Here is a 21092-nt window from a genome sequence, read left to right on the forward strand (position 1 = left end):
CCAAGTGTTGTCATGTCTAGCTCCATCGCATATTTCACATCTGCCCTCCTCTCTCCATTCATCTGATGACCCTAGGATTTTGTCATCAGAATCTCTCAGGTTGACTCCTCATATCCAACCTCTCTTCTTTCCAATGCATCCTCCACACTTCCTCCACACTGTGATGTCTAAAACCAAACTCTGATTCAGTCCCCCATATTATATTTAAGAAACTTGAAGAGAGCCCTATTGCCTTTAGGATAAAATAGAGTCTCTTGTTTTGGGCCTTTAAAATCCTTCACCATCTGGCTCCAAACATCTTTCCAGGTTGATTATACATTCTTCTCCCAACTCCCTCACACTCTGTGTTTGAGCCAGCCCTGCATACATGCTGTTCCTGGTACACGGCATCCCATTTCTCATTTTGAGGACTTTTTACAGACTATCTCCCACACCTAGAATGCATTCCCTCCTCATGTCACTCTCCTCAAGACTGAGCTAAAGCATGAACTTCTAAAAGTGACAATTCCTGATTTTCCTATTTAGTAATGTAAGCTCTGCTTAAAATGTCTTTGTGTGTATTTACTTATCTACCCCCCCCCATTTTCCCTCCCCCTCGACAGAGCATAAGCTTCTTTTTTTTAGAAAGAATTGTAATCCCAACATTTTACATGCTGCCTGCTGTGAGAATTGCAATGACACCCCCTGTTAGGAGGGACATTATGAGCTCTGGCCTGAAAAGAAACCATATGACTTTGGCGTCCGGAAGTGATGTCTGCTGCCCGTGGATCCTGTCAATCAGTGTTACCAGCCAATTAGCTTGGAGCTGTGTGTGTGTGTGGACAGCCCTGTTTCCTGTTTGACAGGAGGCTTCTGGGAGAAGCACGGAGGAGTGTGGCCTTTTCATGTCCAGATGGTGACTTGGTGGCAGGGACAGGCAGAATAGGAAGAACTTCATGTGAGCTGTTAGGGAAAGGCAAGTTTTTCTCTCTGGCTATAATGGACAGATCTAAACTAGGAGTTTCCATGCTATAAGGAATCTGTTCTCAAGCTCTCTCTCTTCACGTACTTCTTTTTTGTTTGTTTGTTTTTGTGGGGCAATGAGGGTTAAGTGACTTGCCCAAGGTCACACAGCTAATAAGTGTCAAGTGTCTGAGGCCAGATTTGAACTCAGGTCCTCCTGAATCCAGGGCCAGTGTTTTATCCACTGTGCCACCTAGCTGCCCCCTCTTCACTAGCTTCTAATGCACTTTAATAAATACTTAAGAGTCTAAACTCTTGCTAAAGCTTCTAATTTAAGGCGACTACTCATTAAATTTTAGACATCACAGCTAGAATTTTAGGCCCTTACACTGCCACAGTAGATAGGGATAGACTAGAGATGAGGACTACATGCATGATTTCAATGACATAGGGCTTTCCCAATTGGGGAAGCAAATTGGCGCCTTCTCTGTGGTTTAGGTGCTTAAGATATGCCTGTTCTGTGATATCAGTATTGTTTGATGAAGAACTGTGAATGACTTAACTATTCTCAGTAATGCAATGATCCAAGACAATCCCAAAGGACTAATGATGAAGCATATTATCTACTTTCAAAGAAAAAACTGATATTGACTGAACACAGAATGAAGCATGTTATTTTTCACTTTCTTTTTGAAAATTTGTTTTCTTATACAAAAATGACTAATATGGTAATGTTTTACATAATTGCAGATGTATAACCTATAACTGCTTATCACCTCAGGGAGGAGGAAGGGGAGAGAAAGAAAGACGAATAGAATTTGGAAGTTGAAATTTTAAATAAAAATGGTTTTTTATTTTAAAAAGATATTCCTGCTCAATTGTTGAATCTAGAAGGTGAAGAGAGAATTGTGGCAAGTAAAACTATATGTGGTCACCCTATTTCTGTCCCAAGTGTAGGGAATTTTAGCTGGGGTTTATCATATATTTGTTACTTAGAAATTAGAGGCTACTGAACCAGTTTGGGGGCATTAAGCATTTTTTAAGCAAAATAAGTACTAGTAAAGAAAACACACATGGCTCTGAAAGATAGGAAAGCCTAGCTAGGAAATAGAAGAGAGAGAAGAGAGAAAATGGGAAACCCTAATGGGATGCATCTGCTCTCATCCTGTTCCTCTGCCAAAGAGAGTGAGTGTCTGTGAAAGCTTGCTGAGGGCAGGAGCAGAGCCTGTCCATACACATTGTTCAAAGTTAACTGTCTATCATCACTCAAATCTATTGGTTCACTGGATTTAAGGGTGGTCCTTGAGTAGAACGTGCTGAGGTCAGAGTTCAGAGACCCCTCCCACCCCACCCCCACCCAGCAGGAACAAGGCTTTCAGGTAGGTGTGATTTTCAATGAGGTAACTTCCTGACTCTGAGTTGACCTTAAGAAAGGTCAGGGCAGGCTGACTGGGGCCTCTGGGGACTCTCAAAACCCCGATATTTTCTCACAGAGTTAATTTATCAAATAAAAAAAGGCATATCGGAGGTATTGAATTCACTTCTAGCTCTAAGATATAGAGATAATGATTTAGAGTCCCACACAGTCTGGTTCTTATTAAGAATGGTAAAAGAGCAAACTACTAATTTTATTTAATATAGTACATGAAGAAAAGCCATTTATTAAGAACTGACTATATGAATAGCACTGCTAGGTCTACAGCCCAAAGAGATCAAAGAAAAAGCAAAGGGACATAAATGTGCAAAAATATTTATAACAGCTCTTTTTGTGGTAGCAAAGAATTGAAAATTGAGCAGATATCCATCAATTAAGAAATGGCTTGAGAAAGTTGTGGTTTGTGGTTGTGATGGTATACAATTATTCTGTAAGAAAGGACAAAGGAAATGGTTTCAGAAAAACCTAGGAAGATCTATATGAATTGATGCAAAGTGAACAGAACTAGAAGATCACTGTATACAGGGACATCTATATTGTAATGATCAACTGTGAAAGACCTACCTACTCTGATCAATAACATAATCCAAGACAATTCTGGAGGAAGCATAATGAAAAATTATATTCACTTCCAAAGAGAGAACTGATAAACTCTGAGTACAAATGGAAGTATGGTTTCTTTTACTTTCTTCATTTGTCTTGCTTTTATTTGCAATATGGATGAAATGGAAATATGTTCTGTATGATTTTACATGCATAATTGATGTTGTATTGCTTGCCTTCATGATAGATGGGGAGGGGATCGAGGGAGGGGGACAGCTTGGAATTCATTAAAAAAAACAATGTTAAAAATAAATTTAAAATATAAAAAAAAATAAGCTATATATACAAGGCTCTGTGGTGGGTGCTAGAAATATGGGGACCAAAACCAAGCAAACAAACAAAAAAAAAAGAGTCAAAAAATAAGACCCGTGTCCTCTTGGAGCTTATATTTTACTGACTTATCAAAGTTTCCATAGCAGAACAAAAGCATATACTATTGTTCATTGCCTCAAAACTCCCAACCAGTCAATCAATAAGTACCTACTAAAAGCCAAGGCACTATGCTAGGTCCCTTGGATGCAAAGACAAAGAAGATATAGCCCATGACCTCAAGGATCTCATGTAACATTAAGGCAAACCGTGTGTACACATCTTAGAAGATACAAAATATATGCAAAAGAAATCAAGACAATTGGGAGGGGGTGCATTCTCAATAACAAAATTGCCTGTGATTAAGTATTTAATCTTTGGTTGTCTATAGGATTTAAGAACTAGGAATCCCAGAGGTGATGCTGATAGCCAGTGGTGCCTTGCTCACTTTATAAATTTCTACATTGACATGTGATTCATTATCTTTATATCAAATGTAGAAAAAAAAGTGGACAGAACATATTGGGTGTGGCACAGAGTAGTAAAAAGAACCATATACTGGAAACATATTTGTTTAAGGAGTCAAAACCTACAGGTACTGTATGATCACGGACTGTGTGAGACCTTTTTAAACACCCTGCCTTTTCTCAAATTCCCTATATTCAAGAGAGCAAAACCACGCTTCCGGTCCAGCCAGGTTCACAAAAGTTGGCATCACTTTCTCAACCACTGTATCTAATCATTTTCTAGGTCGTGTCAATTCTTCCCCCACGATGTCTCTCAGATCCATCCCCTTCTCCCCAGGCATGTGTACATTTTCTTGTTCAGGACCTTCTGATTTGTTTTAACAGCCTCTTCAAAGGACTCTCATTTTCTTGCTTGTCCCCTTTCCAATCTATCGGCCTCCTAATTGACAAAATAATCATCCTAGAGAACAAATCTAAGCGTGTCACTTGAGTGTTCAAGAAACTTCAGTGGTCCCCTATTACCATTTCAATAAAATACAAAATCCTCAGCTTCTCATTTAAAGCCTCATATAAGCTAGTTGCACCTTACCTTCTTGAGCTTAATGACTATCATTATTCTTCACACACTTCTTTTAGGGGCAGCTAGATGCCAGAGTGGCTAGAGCTCTGAACCTAGAGTCAGGAAGATCTGAGTTCAAATCTAATCTCAGGCATTTACCAGATGGGTGACCCTGGAAAAGTCACTTAAGTCTGTCTCCTTCAATTTCCTCATCTGGAAAATGGGCATAACAGCACCTGTCTTCTCTAATTGTTGTGAAGATAAAGTGAGATAATATTTGTAAAGGGGTGCTTTACAAATTTTAAAATTCTATATAAACTTTAGTGATTGTTGTTGTAGTTGTTCCAGACAAACCGACCAGCACACTTAGTAGCCTATCACCTGCCTCTGTTCCTCTGTACAGATCATGCCTCATGCCTAGAAAATACATCTCAAAAGAGAAACATATGTACAATATAGATTATATATATTATATACATTGTATTTACATAAATATTAATTTATGTTTATTAAATATTGTTTAATACTATGTAGTATAGAAAACTTTATGTAACTATACTAACATTCATTTATTACATATATTTATATTTCACACATATATATATATAGAGAGAGAGAGAGAGAGAGGTTTTTTTTTGGTGGGGCAATGGGGGTTAAGTGACTTGCCCAGGGTCACACAGCTAGTAAGTGTCAAGTGTCTGAGGCTGGATTTGAACTCAGGTATTCCTAAATCCAGAGCCGGTGCTTTATTCACTGTGCCACCTAGCCGCCCCTCATATATATTTTATAATTTCAAAAGGACCATTTATTTACTGAAGTACCATATTATGAACACTTGGTAGAAAACACCCTCCTTAAAATCCATGAAGTATTGTCCCATCAGTACATATAAAGTCCACAGGCAAGTGGGCTCAAGGTTACAAAGGGGTAACACACCTTTTGACAGTCCTTTGGATGGAGTCCTCAAGATGCTCCCTTAGGTTTCACACAGTGGGCTTTGTTTGTTCTTTGGGGAATTTGCATCCAGTCTCTCCTTAGATCCTAAGGTAGATACTATGAACAGCTAATACAGCTCTCTGAGCTGGTGTGAGCTGGTTCTAGCATAACTCTGGTTAGATCTTTTAGAATGAAGAATGTAAGCTTTCTGTGCACAGAAGCTGTTGTTTTTCATTTTTTCTCTCCATCACCAAACACAGAACCCTGTAATCAATCAGTCATCACACATACATTCTGCACTTGGTATAAGCCAAGGACTGTGATAAGTGTTAGAGATACAAAGAAAGGAAGGCAGGGTAGTACCTGCCCTTTAAAAGCTTTCATTTAATTTTTTTTTTTTTTGCAGGGCAATGAGGGTTAGGTGACTTGCCCAGGGTCACACAGCTAGTGAGTGTCAAGTGTTTGAGTCCGGATTTGAACTCAGGTCCTCCTGAATCCAGGGTTGGTGCTTTATCCACTCTGCCAACTAGCTGCCCCCATTTCATTTCAATAATGAAACCCATAAAGAGTAGATAGATGACCTCAGAAAAGAGTCCCCAAAAGCTTACATATAGGAGGGGCTCAATGAAAGCTTCTTTGGGGGGAGATTGGCTGGCAGAAGATGCTCACAACCTAGATATTATGACTATCCATGTTCAAGCAGCTGAAGGGTGGTCAGGTGAAAGAGATTAAAACTCTGGGATCTCACTAAGTAAGAATGAGTATAATCAGTGACTCTCTGAATTAGAAAGCACCTAAGAAGTCATTTAGTCTAACCTGAACCTGGCTAGGACTCCCTTTGATGATATCCCTGACAAGTGGTTAGCCAGCTTTGGCTTAAAGAAGTCTTCCCATTTGTAGGGAACACACTTACTGATTAAGTCCAATGGGATTACTCTTATTGCTTCTGGGGGATGCTCTTCACTGCTACTGCTATTATATGAGAGTCTCATTTAGTGAAATCTCCCTTCAGCACACTTAATGGGACCTGCATGAACTAAATGAATTGATACAGTTTCTTAAAGCACCTCACTTAGTGCCAATGAGTCCCTTAAGCCCCAGAAGAATGCTGCTCATTAAATGACCTTGCATGGGCTTCAAGAGTAACTCTACACAGGGTTTGGTGGAGCCAATAAGGGCTCTGTATTTGGACTCTCGTTTTTATGATAGTTTAGAGATCTGACAGGTAGCATGGACAGAAGCCACCCTTGCCATCAGGAACACCTGAGGTCACATCCAGTCTCCGACACATTCTGGCTCTGGGACTCTGGCTAACTTCTTATTGCCCTAAGGAATTATCTAAGACTGAAAACTGCAGAGACAGTGCCAGCCTTCAGGGAAAGAGGAAGTCTCTTCAAGCTCCTAGGTACTTCCTATACTAGTAGAATCACAGGTGACATCCCTCTCCCTATCCTTCCAGGGTCATAGGTTCCTAGACTTGAAGTTGACTATCTAAACCCAGTCCTCTTCTTTTACAAGTGAAGATACTGAAACCCAGGGAGGAGAAGTGGCATACAGGTAATGACAGGTAGAATTTAAACCCAGATCCTCTAGCTCCAAATCACAAGAGCCTTCAACTGTAACATCACTCAAGACCTGGCTCTGTTCCTTATTTACTGTAAGACCTTAGGAAAGTTACTTTCCCTCTCTGAGATTTAGCTTCAACATTCCATTTGGGATGTTGGGAGGAAAGAGGTTGAGGGATGGCTAGTTAGACTAGATCAGAAGTTCGTTATTAACCTGAGATCTCTGAACCTGTTTATTTCTTTTTTAAAAATATTTTGATAACATTAACTTAATTTTCTTGGTTTTGTTTGTGATCTTATGTATTTTGTTTTATACATTTAAAAACGTGATGTTAAAAAAAAAAAGGAGGGGGGGAGTTCACAGACTTTCCCAGATTGCTAAGGGGAATCCGTGACACGCACCAAAAAAGGTTAAGAATCTCTGAAATACATAATCCTTAAAGTTCCTCCCTGATCTAAATCCAGGACCTTAAAATTCTCCTTGATCAAGCTGACAGATCAAAGCCAGCCCCGGAAAACTGAGACTCCCGGAAATAATCAGGAAAAGAAAAAGTGGCCACTTTTTGGTCAAATCGTCCCCCCCCCCACCCCCATTGAGCCTCCCAGTCATCCCTCATTTCCCAGCAGAGATCTTGCTCATTTGCAAGATAAAAGAGGCCCCTGTTTCTGCACATGCCCATAATAGACTTCACCACTGGAGGCAGCTTTACATAAGACTGGATTCTCAGGGACCAGAGCAACAGTCAGTCACTCAGTCAGTCGGGGGAGCGTTCAGCATGCCAGGCTGCAGAAGGGAGCTGAGCTCCTGCACGGTGGCGGACGCGCAGCAGCAGCAGCCAGAGGGGATGCTACTGCCTTCTCTGCTCCCAGGAAGCAGCGGCTCTGCAGCCGAAGCCAGCGCTCCCTAAGAGAACTAACCGCTGGGCTATGGAATACAGATGTGGTCGCTCAGCTAGGAGAAGCTGGCCCAAAGGAAGACAGCATGTTCTACTCTAAGGAGAAACTGTAGAAGCCAGTTGTGGTTAGGGGGAGGTTTGGGTGGGTGTTTTTTTTTCTTTCATTCTATCCCCCCCTCCCCAAAGTGTAAAGATGCAAAAACGTAACATTCATGAAGATCCCATTACCTAGGAGGAATCTCGACTTCAGCAGTGGATGCCCACTTGGCATTTATTTGTTCTTGGAGGGTTCTGCTTGGCAGGCAAAGAATAATGTGCCCAAATTGGTCCATCTCCCAAGGGGTCCAATTTTTCTTCCTGGGTGTCAGCGAGCCCTGACTCACGACAGTGCAGCTGACAGGGGCTGTCATGCTAGAGGTACCCTAAGCCAAAGCAAAGGACCTAAGGAAGACCTGTGAACAACACAAAGGATGGGTATGTTTTGTTTTTTTTCTTCTTTAAAAAATGTGGCAATATATGTATATAGATACATTTATCTAGCCTGTACAGAAATTCTGGCTTAATTCTCATAGAGATTGTCTTGCCTTGTGTGACTGTAGAGTCAACTGCCTGCCAGAGACATGCCTTGCTTAACTCTTTTAAACCATCTCAAAAGATGGTTTTCTTTAAATGACAGAGAGGTTATTAGCTGTTAAATTGGGTGATCCTGATTTGGAATTAAAAAAAAAAATCCTTGAATGTTGTTGTTTTTTTTTTCCTTTGCTTGATTGAAAAAAAAAAACATGAATTCTTTTTTTGGGGGGATAACTTTTCTAAGTTGTTTTTATTTCCAGGTTTCAATGTAATTAGGCTACTGAGCGGATCAGCTGTAGCCCTGGTAATAGCTCCCACTGTGTTACTGACAATGCTCTCTTCTGCTGAACGAGGATGCCCTAAGGGCTGTAGGTGCGAAGGCAAAATGGTATATTGTGAATCTCAGAAATTACAGGAGATACCCTCAAGTATATCTGCTGGCTGTTTAGGTCTATCCCTTCGTTATAACAGCCTTCAGAAACTTAAATATAACCAGTTCAAAGGGCTCAACCAGCTCACCTGGCTTTACCTAGACCACAACCATATCAGCAATATAGACGAGAATGCTTTTAATGGCATACGCAGACTGAAAGAGTTGATTCTGAGTTCCAATCGCATCTCCTATTTTCTTAACAATACCTTCAGACCTGTGACCAATTTACGGAACTTGGACCTGTCCTATAACCAGCTGCAGTCTCTGGGATCAGAACAATTCCGGGGCTTGCGGAAGCTGCTGAGTTTACATTTGCGGTCCAACTCCCTGAGAACCATCCCTGTGAGGATATTCCAGGACTGTCGCAACCTGGAACTCTTGGACCTGGGCTACAACAGGATCCGAAGCCTGGCCAGGAATGTCTTTGCAGGCATGATCCGCCTGAAAGAACTTCACCTAGAGCATAATCAGTTTTCCAAGCTCAACTTGGCACTGTTCCCTAGGCTGGTCAGCCTGCAGAACCTGTACTTGCAATGGAATAAAATCAGTGTCATAGGGCAAACCATGTCCTGGACCTGGAGCTCCTTGCAAAGGCTGGATTTGTCAGGGAATGAAATCGAAGCCTTCAGTGGACCCAGCGTTTTCCAGTGTGTCCCCAATTTGCAACGCCTCAACCTGGATTCCAATAAGTTGACATTTATTGGGCAAGAGATTTTAGATTCTTGGATATCCCTCAATGACATTAGCCTGGCCGGGAACATATGGGAATGCAGCAGGAATATTTGCTCCCTGGTCAACTGGCTGAAAAGTTTCAAAGGGCTGAGGGAAAATACCATCATCTGTGCCAGCCCCAAAGAGCTACAAGGGGTGAATGTGATCGATGCCGTGAAAAATTACAGCATCTGTGGCAAAAGTACCACAGAGAGGTTCGAGCTGGCCAGGGCTCTGCCCAAACCCACCTTCAAACCGAAGCTGCCCAGGCCCAAGCATGAGAGCAAGCCCCCTGTCCCCCCCACGGTGGGGGCCACCGAACCAGGTCCAGAGACCGACCCAGAAGACACAGAACACATCTCCTTCCACAAGATCATCGCCGGCAGCGTGGCCCTGTTCCTGTCCGTCCTGGTGATCCTGCTGGTAATCTATGTGTCCTGGAAGCGGTACCCGGCTAGCATGAAGCAGCTGCAGCAGCGTTCACTCATGCGGAGGCATAGGAAAAAGAAAAGGCAGTCCCTCAAGCAGATGACCCCCAGCACCCAGGAATTCTATGTTGATTACAAGCCCACCAACACAGAGACCAGTGAGATGCTCCTGAATGGGACAGGACCCTGCACATATAGCAAGTCGGGCTCCAGGGAGTGTGAGGTATGAATCCCTTGTCCTAAGAGAGCTGGCAAATAGTGGGGCTGTCTTGAACTACTGCGACTGTGAAGGGAAACATGTGGGGGTATGTGAGTGGGTGTATGTTTCCTGTTTATTTCTCCTCCCTAACCTCCTCCCCCCAAGTTCTATGTCAATTTCAGTTTAACCCTGATAGGGGTTTTTTATTCCTCCCCCCCCCAAAAAAAGTCAACTCATTGAAATTGAAACACCACAATCTATAAGGAATCTGAGCTCCCAGGTTTAGGAGAATCCCTATTGTACAAGAACCTTCATTGATTTCATTAAAGTCTCCCTTGTTTTAAGATAAAACTTCTTTCATGGGTAATCCCCTACATCTGCAGTCATGCAGCTCCCTTCAGGCCAGACCTGCATATAGTTGAGGGTGGGAGGAGTTGCTTTGCAATTCACTGAACACATCTAAGGGACTGGGAAGGGATTCTGGTATCCAAGTGCTCAATTCATTTGGGAAAGACAATCATTGCAAAAATGTTGCAATAACGGCCTCACAAATAGAGCTGGGTTAAAAAAAAATAATAATAATTACAAGGACCTATCAAGAGATGGTGCTAGACTGAAGCAGCATCCTAGTCCTTTTAAGGAGTTAAGCCTGGGGGAGAAGGAAAGGGTTAAAAATGCAACTAGGGAATTGCAAAATGGAGTGTGATGAGTGCAAATGCAAAGTTTCAGTGTGGCTGTCTCTCCATTGAAAGCTATGAATGTGAATTACTACTGATCCCCCACCCCACCCTCCTCCCACCCCCAGCACTGTTAGTTTCTTTGGACATTGAAATGGCACTGCAGAAAAATGGTCAAAAGGAATCCCCTAACTGCTCCCGTGGAAAGATTTCAGAAAGTAAGGTTGAGGAAGGGAAAGAGAGCTTGTAAAGACTTGTGTTACAAGGTGAGGGTATGGGTGGGAGGGTTGTTGCATGGTATTTCTTTTTTTTTTCTTTTCTGTTTTCTTCTTTCCTTCCCAGTTCTTTCACAGACCACATAGTAAGAGAAAGCAGCAAAGCTTAGGAGCTTAGTCTGGGTTCTCTGGGGCTTCCTCAGGCTGTCCTGTTTCTGAGCTATGCACACCACTCCTCTGATGGCTAACTGAGGCTTCATTCAGAGGCTGGAGAGGAATCTTTCCAAGACCCACATCCCAAGAGCCACAGGCTTTGTAGGGAGTTGGGGGCGGGGGGGGGGGGGGGGGAGGGCCGGGCCAGAGCCCATTTTGGGAAACTCTTTAAGAAATGAATAAAATGACTCTTTAAAAAAGAGAGAGAACGAATAAAAGAAAGAAAAGATGTTTTAAAACTCCACCAGAGTTTCCATTTGTTTCTGTATTGCAGACATTAGGGAGATTCAGGGATGTTCTTCTGTAATGTGAAATCTTCCATCAGCATGGCTCTGGCCAAACACTATTGGCACCCTGCCAGCTGCATGCCCATGCTTTCTTATGCCACTGGCAAAAGTTTATTGACTGCAGCACCCAATATCCCAGCCTCTGTATTTAAACAATTTATATCACCATCCAGATGAGCTATTCCTTTAACTCAAGGGGGTTGGTGGCTGTGGTGGTTGGGGAAGGTTCGGGAGGTTGGGGGGGGGCTCATTTTTCTCTTCCATCCCCCAAACCGACCCGCTCTTTTACAGAAGCTTTATTCAGAGATGGCAACAGCTAGGCTGTTGGATTTAAATTGGCTTTCTAAGCCACACGTCCAAGCATCTTCAACCATGTCACTGTGTCTCTAAAACAGGACCGCTGCAGCAAAGACAGGAAACCAAATGGGTGCTAGGGTGGTGGTTTTTTAAAATTCTTAACAAAACAAAACAAAAAACAAAAAACCCACCAAAACCTGTGTTTCCCTGGAATTTTCAGATTTTGCTTTTCCATGTTTGGGAGAAAAGAAAGGCAATAATCTATGGAATACAAATTCCAGTGAACGTAGACCTTGGAAATCATAGATTAATTAACAATAAAAAATTAAAACCATGACCTAGTCCTTTTTCTCAATAAAACTTTGCTTTGGCTTAGAGACCAACACAGATGCCTAAGGCAGAGGGGATCCCTCCTTACTGCAATGTATTTAACTGTGTCATACTGCTATTATCCATTGGTTTGTGGTAAAGCATCAGAAATTCCTAGCTGAGAAATCACGCAGCTTTCTTATCAACTGTGGTGGAAGAAAAAAAAAATTGAATAGTGGAAGCTTCTTTGATGTGGGTAACCAAGTTGTAATTTTGCAGTTTTTCATGAAATGTCAGTAAAAATGGCCCCATCTCAGGCTGAAAGGCTCTTGAGTCAATTTGGCTTGTGTGTGTACTAAAGGTGATTGTATTAATTAAAGGTGGTGTTCCAAGTGAAAATAAAAAGGACATCTCTAGTCTGTGATTTCACTTGTGTGATGGCCACTAACTCCCTTAGGCAAAGCATAGGGAGGATACTATTGTGATATTTGACTGGTTTTGTTGTTTTTTGGTCTTTTCTCCCTTCAATCTTACTAGGGCTCTATACATATCATATGGATCATTAAAACATTCACATTACACTAAACAGTGGTGCCCAAATAAAAGAGGCAGTTGGTATTCAAAAGATAGTGGAAGAGGAAACAAATGACTAATATTTGGAAGGCTAGCATTAAATTGCTCATTTCTTACACCCAGTATTGACCATAAATGAAGTACCAGACAGGAACCAAGCTAAAAGCTCCAGACAAGAAAATCCATGTTGATTCAGGGATAATTATGGTTTTTAATCTAGTTGTGTGGATGCCAAGAACATTATAGCAACCATATTGTCTATACAATGAGGGAACAGTAGCAACCAGATCTCCTAAATATTTTCTCATAGAGAGAATAGGCACTTGGTATGCTAGGGCTATGCCTTAAGAAAATGGGGAATTCATGTAATATATGGGAGCTGAGAAGACTGCATGCCTGAATTAAGGAGGACCATCACCTGGAAATACCTTGTTTCTTTTCTTCTTCTTTTCTTTTTTTTTTTTTTTCCATTTGGGGAGGAAACAACTCTAATGGGGAAAATAAAACAATCATCAAGAACTATGAATCCAAGATCTAGGTGTGAATCCTACTGTAGTCACTAACTACCTATGTGGCCCTGAGCAAAGAATCTCACCTCTCAGAGCCCTATAGTTTCCTTATCTATAAAAATGTGCATGGCAGCAACATCTATCTAAAAAGACAAATGCAAAGATCAAATGAGTGAACATAGATAAACTGTTTCATAAACATCAAAGGGATGTGTATGTATAAAAGTGAGTTGTTGTTACTATTTGACATGCAGATGAGCAGATTATGAAGACATAATCTTGTTTTTTATTTATTACTTTATTGTTTATGAACAACTTTATCTACATTGTCCCATTTGGTCCTTACGCTAATCTTCAGAGGTGTATGCTTTTATTATAACTATCTTTTATAGGGAAGGAAGTTGAGACTCAGGGCAGGAAAACTGCCAAGAGTTAGACAGCTAGTTAGTATACGTAGGGAAGATTCAAGTCGAAATCCCTGGATCACATGATCATATATTTAGAGTTCAGAGTGACTTTAATGATCATCTAGCTCAATTCGGCCATTTTACAGGGGAAGAAATTAAGACCCAAAGAGTTTAAGTGAGTTGCTGAAATTCCTGACACAGGGTAACTAATGTCAAAGCTAAGACATGAAATCTAAATTCTATCATTCTCAAACCCAGGGTACTATCGACTCCATCACGATCTGCTAAATGCTAGCAGGTCTTCATCATATCTAAGAGGGGAGAGACAGCCCCCTCACCTCATGACTTTGCCAAATCTCAAGACAAAGTTAAAGATTAATAGTGTTGTAATTTTGTTATTTTTATTTTTATTATTCTTTATTCTCTTGAACTCTGTGGTAGCAGCTATTAGTACCTAAGTCTTGTGAATTCTTTGCAAGCTGGATAGAGTGACAATAAAAGCCTTTAGTCTCCGGACATTTTTCATGGGGAGAGAGCAATGCTATCTCCACCACATCACCCAAAGGTGATAGCAGTTATGTAATCCCCTCCACTGATCTCCGGTGGAGAGGTCATGCCTACAACTCCTAGTCAGACCTTTGATTGCTCTTGGTCCAGGCTCATGAGTCATGGGGTTGATCTCTCCAGAAATACATCTTAATTTCTTTGCATGTCTATTTCTACGCTATAGATAACACAACCTCCACTCAGCATTAAGGAACAAATCCCTAATGTTACAATCTTCTAACCTACACCCGTTCCCCAAACCCTGCTTTTTTTTTTCTTAAATGAGTTTACGTTTTCCCAAGATGTTGACATTGGATCTTTGCAGAGTTTAAAACATTTCTCCCCTTAATGTTCTTTTTAATGAGTCCACTCCCCAAGTAGAATTGCCCACTTAGACTTCTGTGGAATAACGCTGCCACCTAGTGGTTGATGCTATCAATCACAGCTATTTATCCTTCAATTTAGGCATTTTAGCTTATTATCCTGCCTCCTGTGCAATAGTGTGTTTATTTATATTGTAAGTTGTTCCAAAGATGTATCATCTTTGAATCCCATTTTGCTGCCTTTCACCAGGATGCATAATTGTAATGGAATCTTCTTTTCAAGGTCCCTTCTGCACATGGCTTGTAGACTGTAATGAGATGTAGAAAAAAGGGAGGAGAGCAGGAGTAGGGAACAAGAAATGGAAATAGGCACTGAGAACTCAGTATAGGAAATCATTCTGGATAATGAAGGCCCAAGAGAAACCTCTTAAATTATTTAGATACATAAATGTGGGCCAAAGATTCTGACACGTTTCCACTGAACTTTTCAATGTCTGTATTCAGGAAGATTCTGAAAGATGGCTTAAATTATGTGTGCAAGAAATATGTTCTTGTCTTAACAAAGAAGGGTTGTGATGTGCTATTCGGAGATTAGTTAGATATCAGGCCTAGAGGGGCTGAGAAGAGGCAGCACACACCACTGGCCTGATGCCCTGCACATATGGTTATATTTGAGGAGCTTGGCCCCTTGCCACCTTGTATCTACCTCTCTGTTCAGGCAATCAGGCCTTCCAGCAAGGAAATGCTCTGAGGTGATGATTCACGGAGGATGACACCTTGCTTTCCTACCAAGGAATGCTAATATACCCAGAAGGCTTCTTAGATGAAGTAGGGGATTTCCATGGATTAGCAAGAAATCCTCCCCACCTCCAAATTATGCTTTGCTTTCTCTCATTCTGGCATTTACAGGAAGGAGAACTTGAAAGAATTTGTTTAGAGCAGGAGTAAGTAACCTCTTTGTAGCCTGAACTTCTTAGAAAATCTAGGGAAAACAATGCATTCCTTCTTGGAGTCATGTTTTTAAATGAGTAAAATCAGATAAATAGGATTACAAGGTAAGCCAAACATTAATCAATATATGTGTGTTCATATCTTTGTGTATATATATATATATATATATATATATATATATGTGTGTGTGTGTGTGTGTGTATAAACATACACATATGCATATGCATACACATACACATGTATTTGGTTTTCCTACCCAAGTTCACTGACTTCTCCCTCCAGAAAAAAATCTCTCCATGGACTCATGGATGATATGATAAGAACCCCTGATTTAGAATACAGATTAAGCCTGTCAGAAAAAGAAGCACTAGCCCTGGTCTCCAGCACCTGATGGAAATCCAGGCTGCCAAATTAAATTCAGACCATGAGTCCAATGGCCAGAATGTTCAATACAGTTTCTTTCCTGCTGTTTCTCCTTCACCAGATTTGCAACATCATCCTTATGTATATCCTGAGGAGGTGATCTGATATAGATGGAATAAGGCACTGGCATTGGAGTGAGGAAGAACTGGGTTTGAAGTCAGCCTCTGACACCTACTGGGTCATGTGACCATTGACAAATCACATCACTTCTCTGTTTTTCAGTTTTTTCATCTGTAAAATGGAGCTAATTGTACTTGCAGTACCAACCTCATAGGATTATTAGGTGGCTAAAATGAGATAATGTATTGTGGGGACCAATTTAAAACCTCCAATAACAACTAATTCTTCTTCTTTTTTTTTTTTTTGCTGGGCAATGGGGGTTAAGTGACTTGCCATGGGTCACACAGCTAGTAAGTGTCAACTGTCTGAGGCCGGATTTGAACTCAGGTACTCCTGAATCCAGGGCCACTGCTTTATCCACTGTGCCACCTAGCTGCCCCCAACAATTAATTCTTTACAGTATGTTAAGCACTTTGCAAATGTAAAGTACTATATAAATGTCAGTTGTGATTTGTGCTATTGTTGTTATCATCTTTGTGGTTTTTTGTTTTTGTTTCTTTTTTGTGGGGCAAGGAGGGTTAAGTGACTTACCCAGGGTCACACAGCTAGTACATGTCAAGTATCTGAAGCCGGATTTGAACTCAGGTCCTCCTGAATCCAGGGCTGGTGCTTTATCCACTGTGCCACCTAGCTGCCCCCTATCATCTTTGTATTTAAAGGAGTTTAGATACAAAGGGCAAAGCACCCAGTATGTCACTAACCTACTCTTGTTCTGTTATCATCATCATCATTAAAATTATTAGTTAATAAATATTTTAAGTGCCTACTATGTGCCAGGCACTGTATAAAGCACGCATTATTACTGCTCCTATTATTACTACCAAAATAACTAATATTATTATACAAGGACTCCAGGCAGGTGCTTCTTTTCTTGTTTGATAATCAGAACCAGACAAGGCCAGGCAGACAAAGAGAAAGACAGCATCACCGAATTTAAGCAATACATTGGAGGACAAATAAAATTGGTTCTGACCAAATGGTTTTTGAAAATCTCTTTGCAAAACTAAATTCTTAGTACAACTTGATGCATGTGAAGGAGTGATTGTTTTTCTGCCCTCAACAGGTCACCTAAGAATCATACTGGAAATCCACAGGAAGATAGAAATGCATATGAGTTTTCAGATACTAGATCCTAAATTTAGCAGTGCAGTGAGTTAATGAAAATGTTAGTGTGAAAGCAATTTTGAGTGTGTGTCTTTCAATTCAGATGTGAAAATAAGTTGATTTCAGTTTGACTTAGAGGGAGGGGAAATGAACATACTTGTTTAAAAGAATATAAGCTTCTTGAAGATAGGAATTGTCATATTTTGTCTTTGAGTCTACAGTTCCCAGTACATGGCAAGTGCTTAATAAATGGATTTGTTTTAGTTTGTGTGACTTTTTTAAACTATACCTGTGATGTCATCTATACAGAGGACTTTTTTAAATTTGTTTTTGTTGTGTGTTTTTTTTTTTGTGAGACAAGGGTTAAGTGACTTGCCCAGGGTCACACAGCTAGTAAGTGTCAAGTGTCGTGGCTGGATTTGAACTCAGGTCCTCCTGAATCCAGGGCTGGTGCTTTATCCACTGCACCACCCAGTTGCTGCTAGAGGACTCTTAATGAGGGCTTTTCTACCAATGCATATTGGCACCTGTTCTGTAATTTAAATCTTAGAGAGTTGACTGAACACTGAGAGATTAAGTCACCAGCCTAGAGTCACACAGCAAGTATGTGTCAGGGGCAGGACTTAAATCTAAGACTGGCTCTCTTCACCTAGTCATGCCTTTGGGCAGCTAGGTGGTACAGTGAATAGACAAATGGGTGTAGAATCAGGAAGACCTGAGTTCAAATGTGGTTTCAGACACCTTACTAGCTATATGATCCTGGGCAAGTCACTTAACCCTGTTTGCCTCAGTTTCCTCATATGTAAAATGAGCTGGAGAAGGAAACGGCAAACTGTTCAGTATCTTTGCCAAGAAAACCCTCAAAATGGGCCATGGAAAATGGGACACAACTGAAAACAATGAACCAACAAAAAGTCATGATTGAAGTTGGCTTATTTTTAAAGGCAGCAGTAGTAGTAGTTGTAGTAGTAGCAGCAGCAGTGATAGTAGCCCAACAATCTCTTCTGGGCTTGGTAACCAAGCATATCTATCAATTATTTCAATAGCTGAAACTTCAGAAGCTAATTATTCTTCCACCACTGACTTCCATTTTTATGGGGGTTTCTCAGAGGAACTATTTTCCAAGAGCCTACTATGTGTCAGGCACCATTCTAGGCAAAGGGGATACAAAGACAAAAAGAAAACCGTGTTTGCTCTCAAGGAACTTATATTTCACAAACCTTTAAAATACACTTTTAGAAACAATAATGACTGCATAAAGCAGCCACAAAAGAGGGCATCTGCAAAGATGGCCTTCTAAAACATGGTGGGAAAACAAGAGCTGGCCAGAGGTCCAGGTAAATATACCATGTCCCTTCTACCATCTCTCTTGTGACAATCATTCCTTATGTTGAATAATTATGAATACAAAATTCTATGGAATGCTGACACCGTTGCAGGGGTTAAAGTCAATGAGATAACTGAGTCTTATATTAAACCGGCACTAGCTCATATCTCAACTGCCAATCACTTGACTTGTGGTTCAATGAAAAAAATACTTGCAATCTGTATTTAGTACAGAATTTTTTTCTCCCTACACCAGTTTAAGGAGCTGATCTCTGCTAGGAAAATAGCAATGTTTAATGCCACTTGCCTTCTTTCATTTGTAACCCAGCATTAAGCCTCTGCAAATTGAAAACCCTCAACATAACTTCTTTTCCATTTGCTTCCACCAAAGATTGGTCAACACAAATCCAGCCCTCTCCACTGAATATGGTTAATCTCTGCTTGAGCAGTACTTGTTTCATATTTGTAGCAAAGCTCTTTTTAGATGTAAGATTTTGCTTGTTTGTTTTATTGCCAATAGGCTGAGTAGACCTGAATTGCTATAAGCACACAGATCATGGAATCATACTTTCAGAACATGAAGGGACCTTAGAAGTCATTTTACAGTCTGGCCAGACACAATTCTAATCTGTTATGATATTCCCATCCCTTTATATTCTCCCTATTTAATCCTAAAGCTGTTTTCTCCGTATTACCTCTTCTAAATCCATTGCCACCAATATCCCAAGCCTAGTCCTCATCCCTGCCTGCTCACTCCCTTATTTCTGTCCATCTCAATTCTATCCCTTAGCCTAATGTTCCACTGCAGATTTACCAGGGTCTTCCATTGTGACCTCTGGAATACACACTCCATAATGAAGAATTTTAAAACTTTTTCTTTCTCCCTCCTTCCATCTTCTCACACTCACTGAAATCTGACTCCTTGGTGACACTGTTTCTCTTCATCTCCCTTTTCAGTACTGACTATACTTTATTACCCCATGACTCACTGATTGAAGTGGGGAAGTCATAATACTCCTTGATTCCTGGACTCTTCGATGCTTTCATTCTATTACTATTCCTCAGCAACCCCTCTTCTGGAAGTATGCTGAATCCTAATTTATCACCCAATAAAAATTCTGGTGGCTTTTATCTACCAAACACTAAGACATTCTCCTTCCTTCATCAATGAGTTCAGTGCCTCTCTCCACCTCAACACCTGCCCTCATACTTCAATATACCTACTGATGCTTCCTCAGATACCCTAAACTTCCCATTCTCTCAATCTATTCAATTCCCCTAATGCCACTCTACCCATAACACATGCAAAGATGCTCATACTTTTGAACTTCCTATCACCCATAAGTATTTCACCATAGTGCTCATTTACTCCAAAATTCCTTCATTTAATCATAATCTCATAGTGTTTCATCTTTTCCTATGCCTTACAACCCCTAACTCTGTTCTTTTTCCACATTATGATCTCTATCCCCTCCATCCATTAGTTCCTTCCAAAGCCATTATCCCTACACTAGGTAACCTCTCCCCATTACCCTATCTCAACTTGCCCCTTTGGATTAACCCCACACTTTGCCAAGCCTGGGCTTTGCGGTGTTCCTATCATCTGTCTTCTTCACATGCTGCTGAATGAAGCAGAAGGAAATCACAAAACCATGCAGGTTTAGCCAACTACAAATCTGTTGTCTAATTTCACCTGGGCTCTTGATGTGGCATGCTTATTACTGTATTCCTCCCCACCTCATGCACTATCTCAGTCTTTACAGCAAGGGTCCAAACATTTTGGTCTGGTCTCTCTTCAAGCTTCCCACAATGCCTGCTCCCACCTCTCTCTTTTTTATTTAGGACCTTATAGTGTGAAAAGTTAGAAATTAGTTGGTTAGAAGAAAGTGGTGTCTTATAAAGTGAGAACTTGTAAAAGCAACTTCATGGTGCAATGTATAGTGTTGAGCCTTAAGTCAGGAAGACTTGATTTGAAATCTGGTCTCAGACACTTGCTAGCTGTGTAACCCTGGACAGGTCACTTAACCTCTGTTTGCCTCAGTTTCCTCAATCATCAAATGAGGATAATAGCACCTACTTAGCATGATTGTTGTAGGTATCAAATGAGATATTCGTAAAAATACCTAGCACATATTGGGTGCTATCTAAATGCTTATACCCTTCCCCTTGAGCATGAACAGAACATGGAAGAATCTCTAATAACACAGTTGCACAGGAGGGCCAATCTGTCTCATATTTATTTGGATATCATTTCAATAAAATTGACCTGAAATCTGACAACAGGCAAAGAAAGGAGACCTGGATTCTTTTATGATGCCAAATTCCTCAGATTAGTTTACTATTACACTTTGTAAATACAGCTCTCCCATCCCCCATACACTGAATGCCTTGATAATCAAAGTCATGTTGGTAAGAAATCAAATACCACAAATTCTAACTCATCGTTTTACTCTATTGGTCTTTACAGATTTCTAAATTTAAAAGATTTTCAGTTCCTCTGTTGCTTCCTATAAAGGCCAAGTTCATAAGGCTTTAGAGCTAGTGACTACCTTGAAGGTCATCTAAGATAACCCTGTCTTTTCTACAAATAAGGAAAGTGAGTCTGAGATGTGAAATGAATTGATATACAGTCAAGAGAAGGATTTTTCATATTAGTCATAGGATCTGCTTCAAAGCTAGAAGGTACTTAGAAAACATTTAGTCCCCTCTCCTTATGGATAAGAAATCTGGGGCACTTAGAGCTGAAGTGGCTTGCC

The 21092-nt window shown here is 40.7% G+C and overlaps 2 protein-coding genes across 3 annotated transcripts in view; one reads left to right on the plus strand and one right to left on the minus strand.

Moving 5' to 3' along the window:
- Positions 1–21092, minus strand: part of CTNNA3 (catenin alpha 3) — a 2043451-nt gene that overhangs the window by 1203806 nt on the left and 818553 nt on the right. The window lies entirely within an intron of this gene.
- LRRTM3 (leucine rich repeat transmembrane neuronal 3) overlaps positions 7516–21092 on the plus strand; it is a 250532-nt gene continuing 236955 nt past the window's right edge. Inside the window, exons 1-2 of the mRNA XM_043982625.1 lie at positions 7516–8186; positions 8546–10080. Of these exons, the coding sequence (XP_043838560.1) occupies positions 8183–8186; positions 8546–10080 (1539 nt within the window). The 5' untranslated portion in view covers positions 7516–8182. The remainder of the gene's footprint in view (positions 8187–8545; positions 10081–21092) is intronic.

Source organism: Dromiciops gliroides, chromosome 2 (assembly GCF_019393635.1).
Source record: "Dromiciops gliroides isolate mDroGli1 chromosome 2, mDroGli1.pri, whole genome shotgun sequence".
NCBI lineage: Eukaryota > Metazoa > Chordata > Mammalia > Microbiotheria > Microbiotheriidae > Dromiciops > Dromiciops gliroides.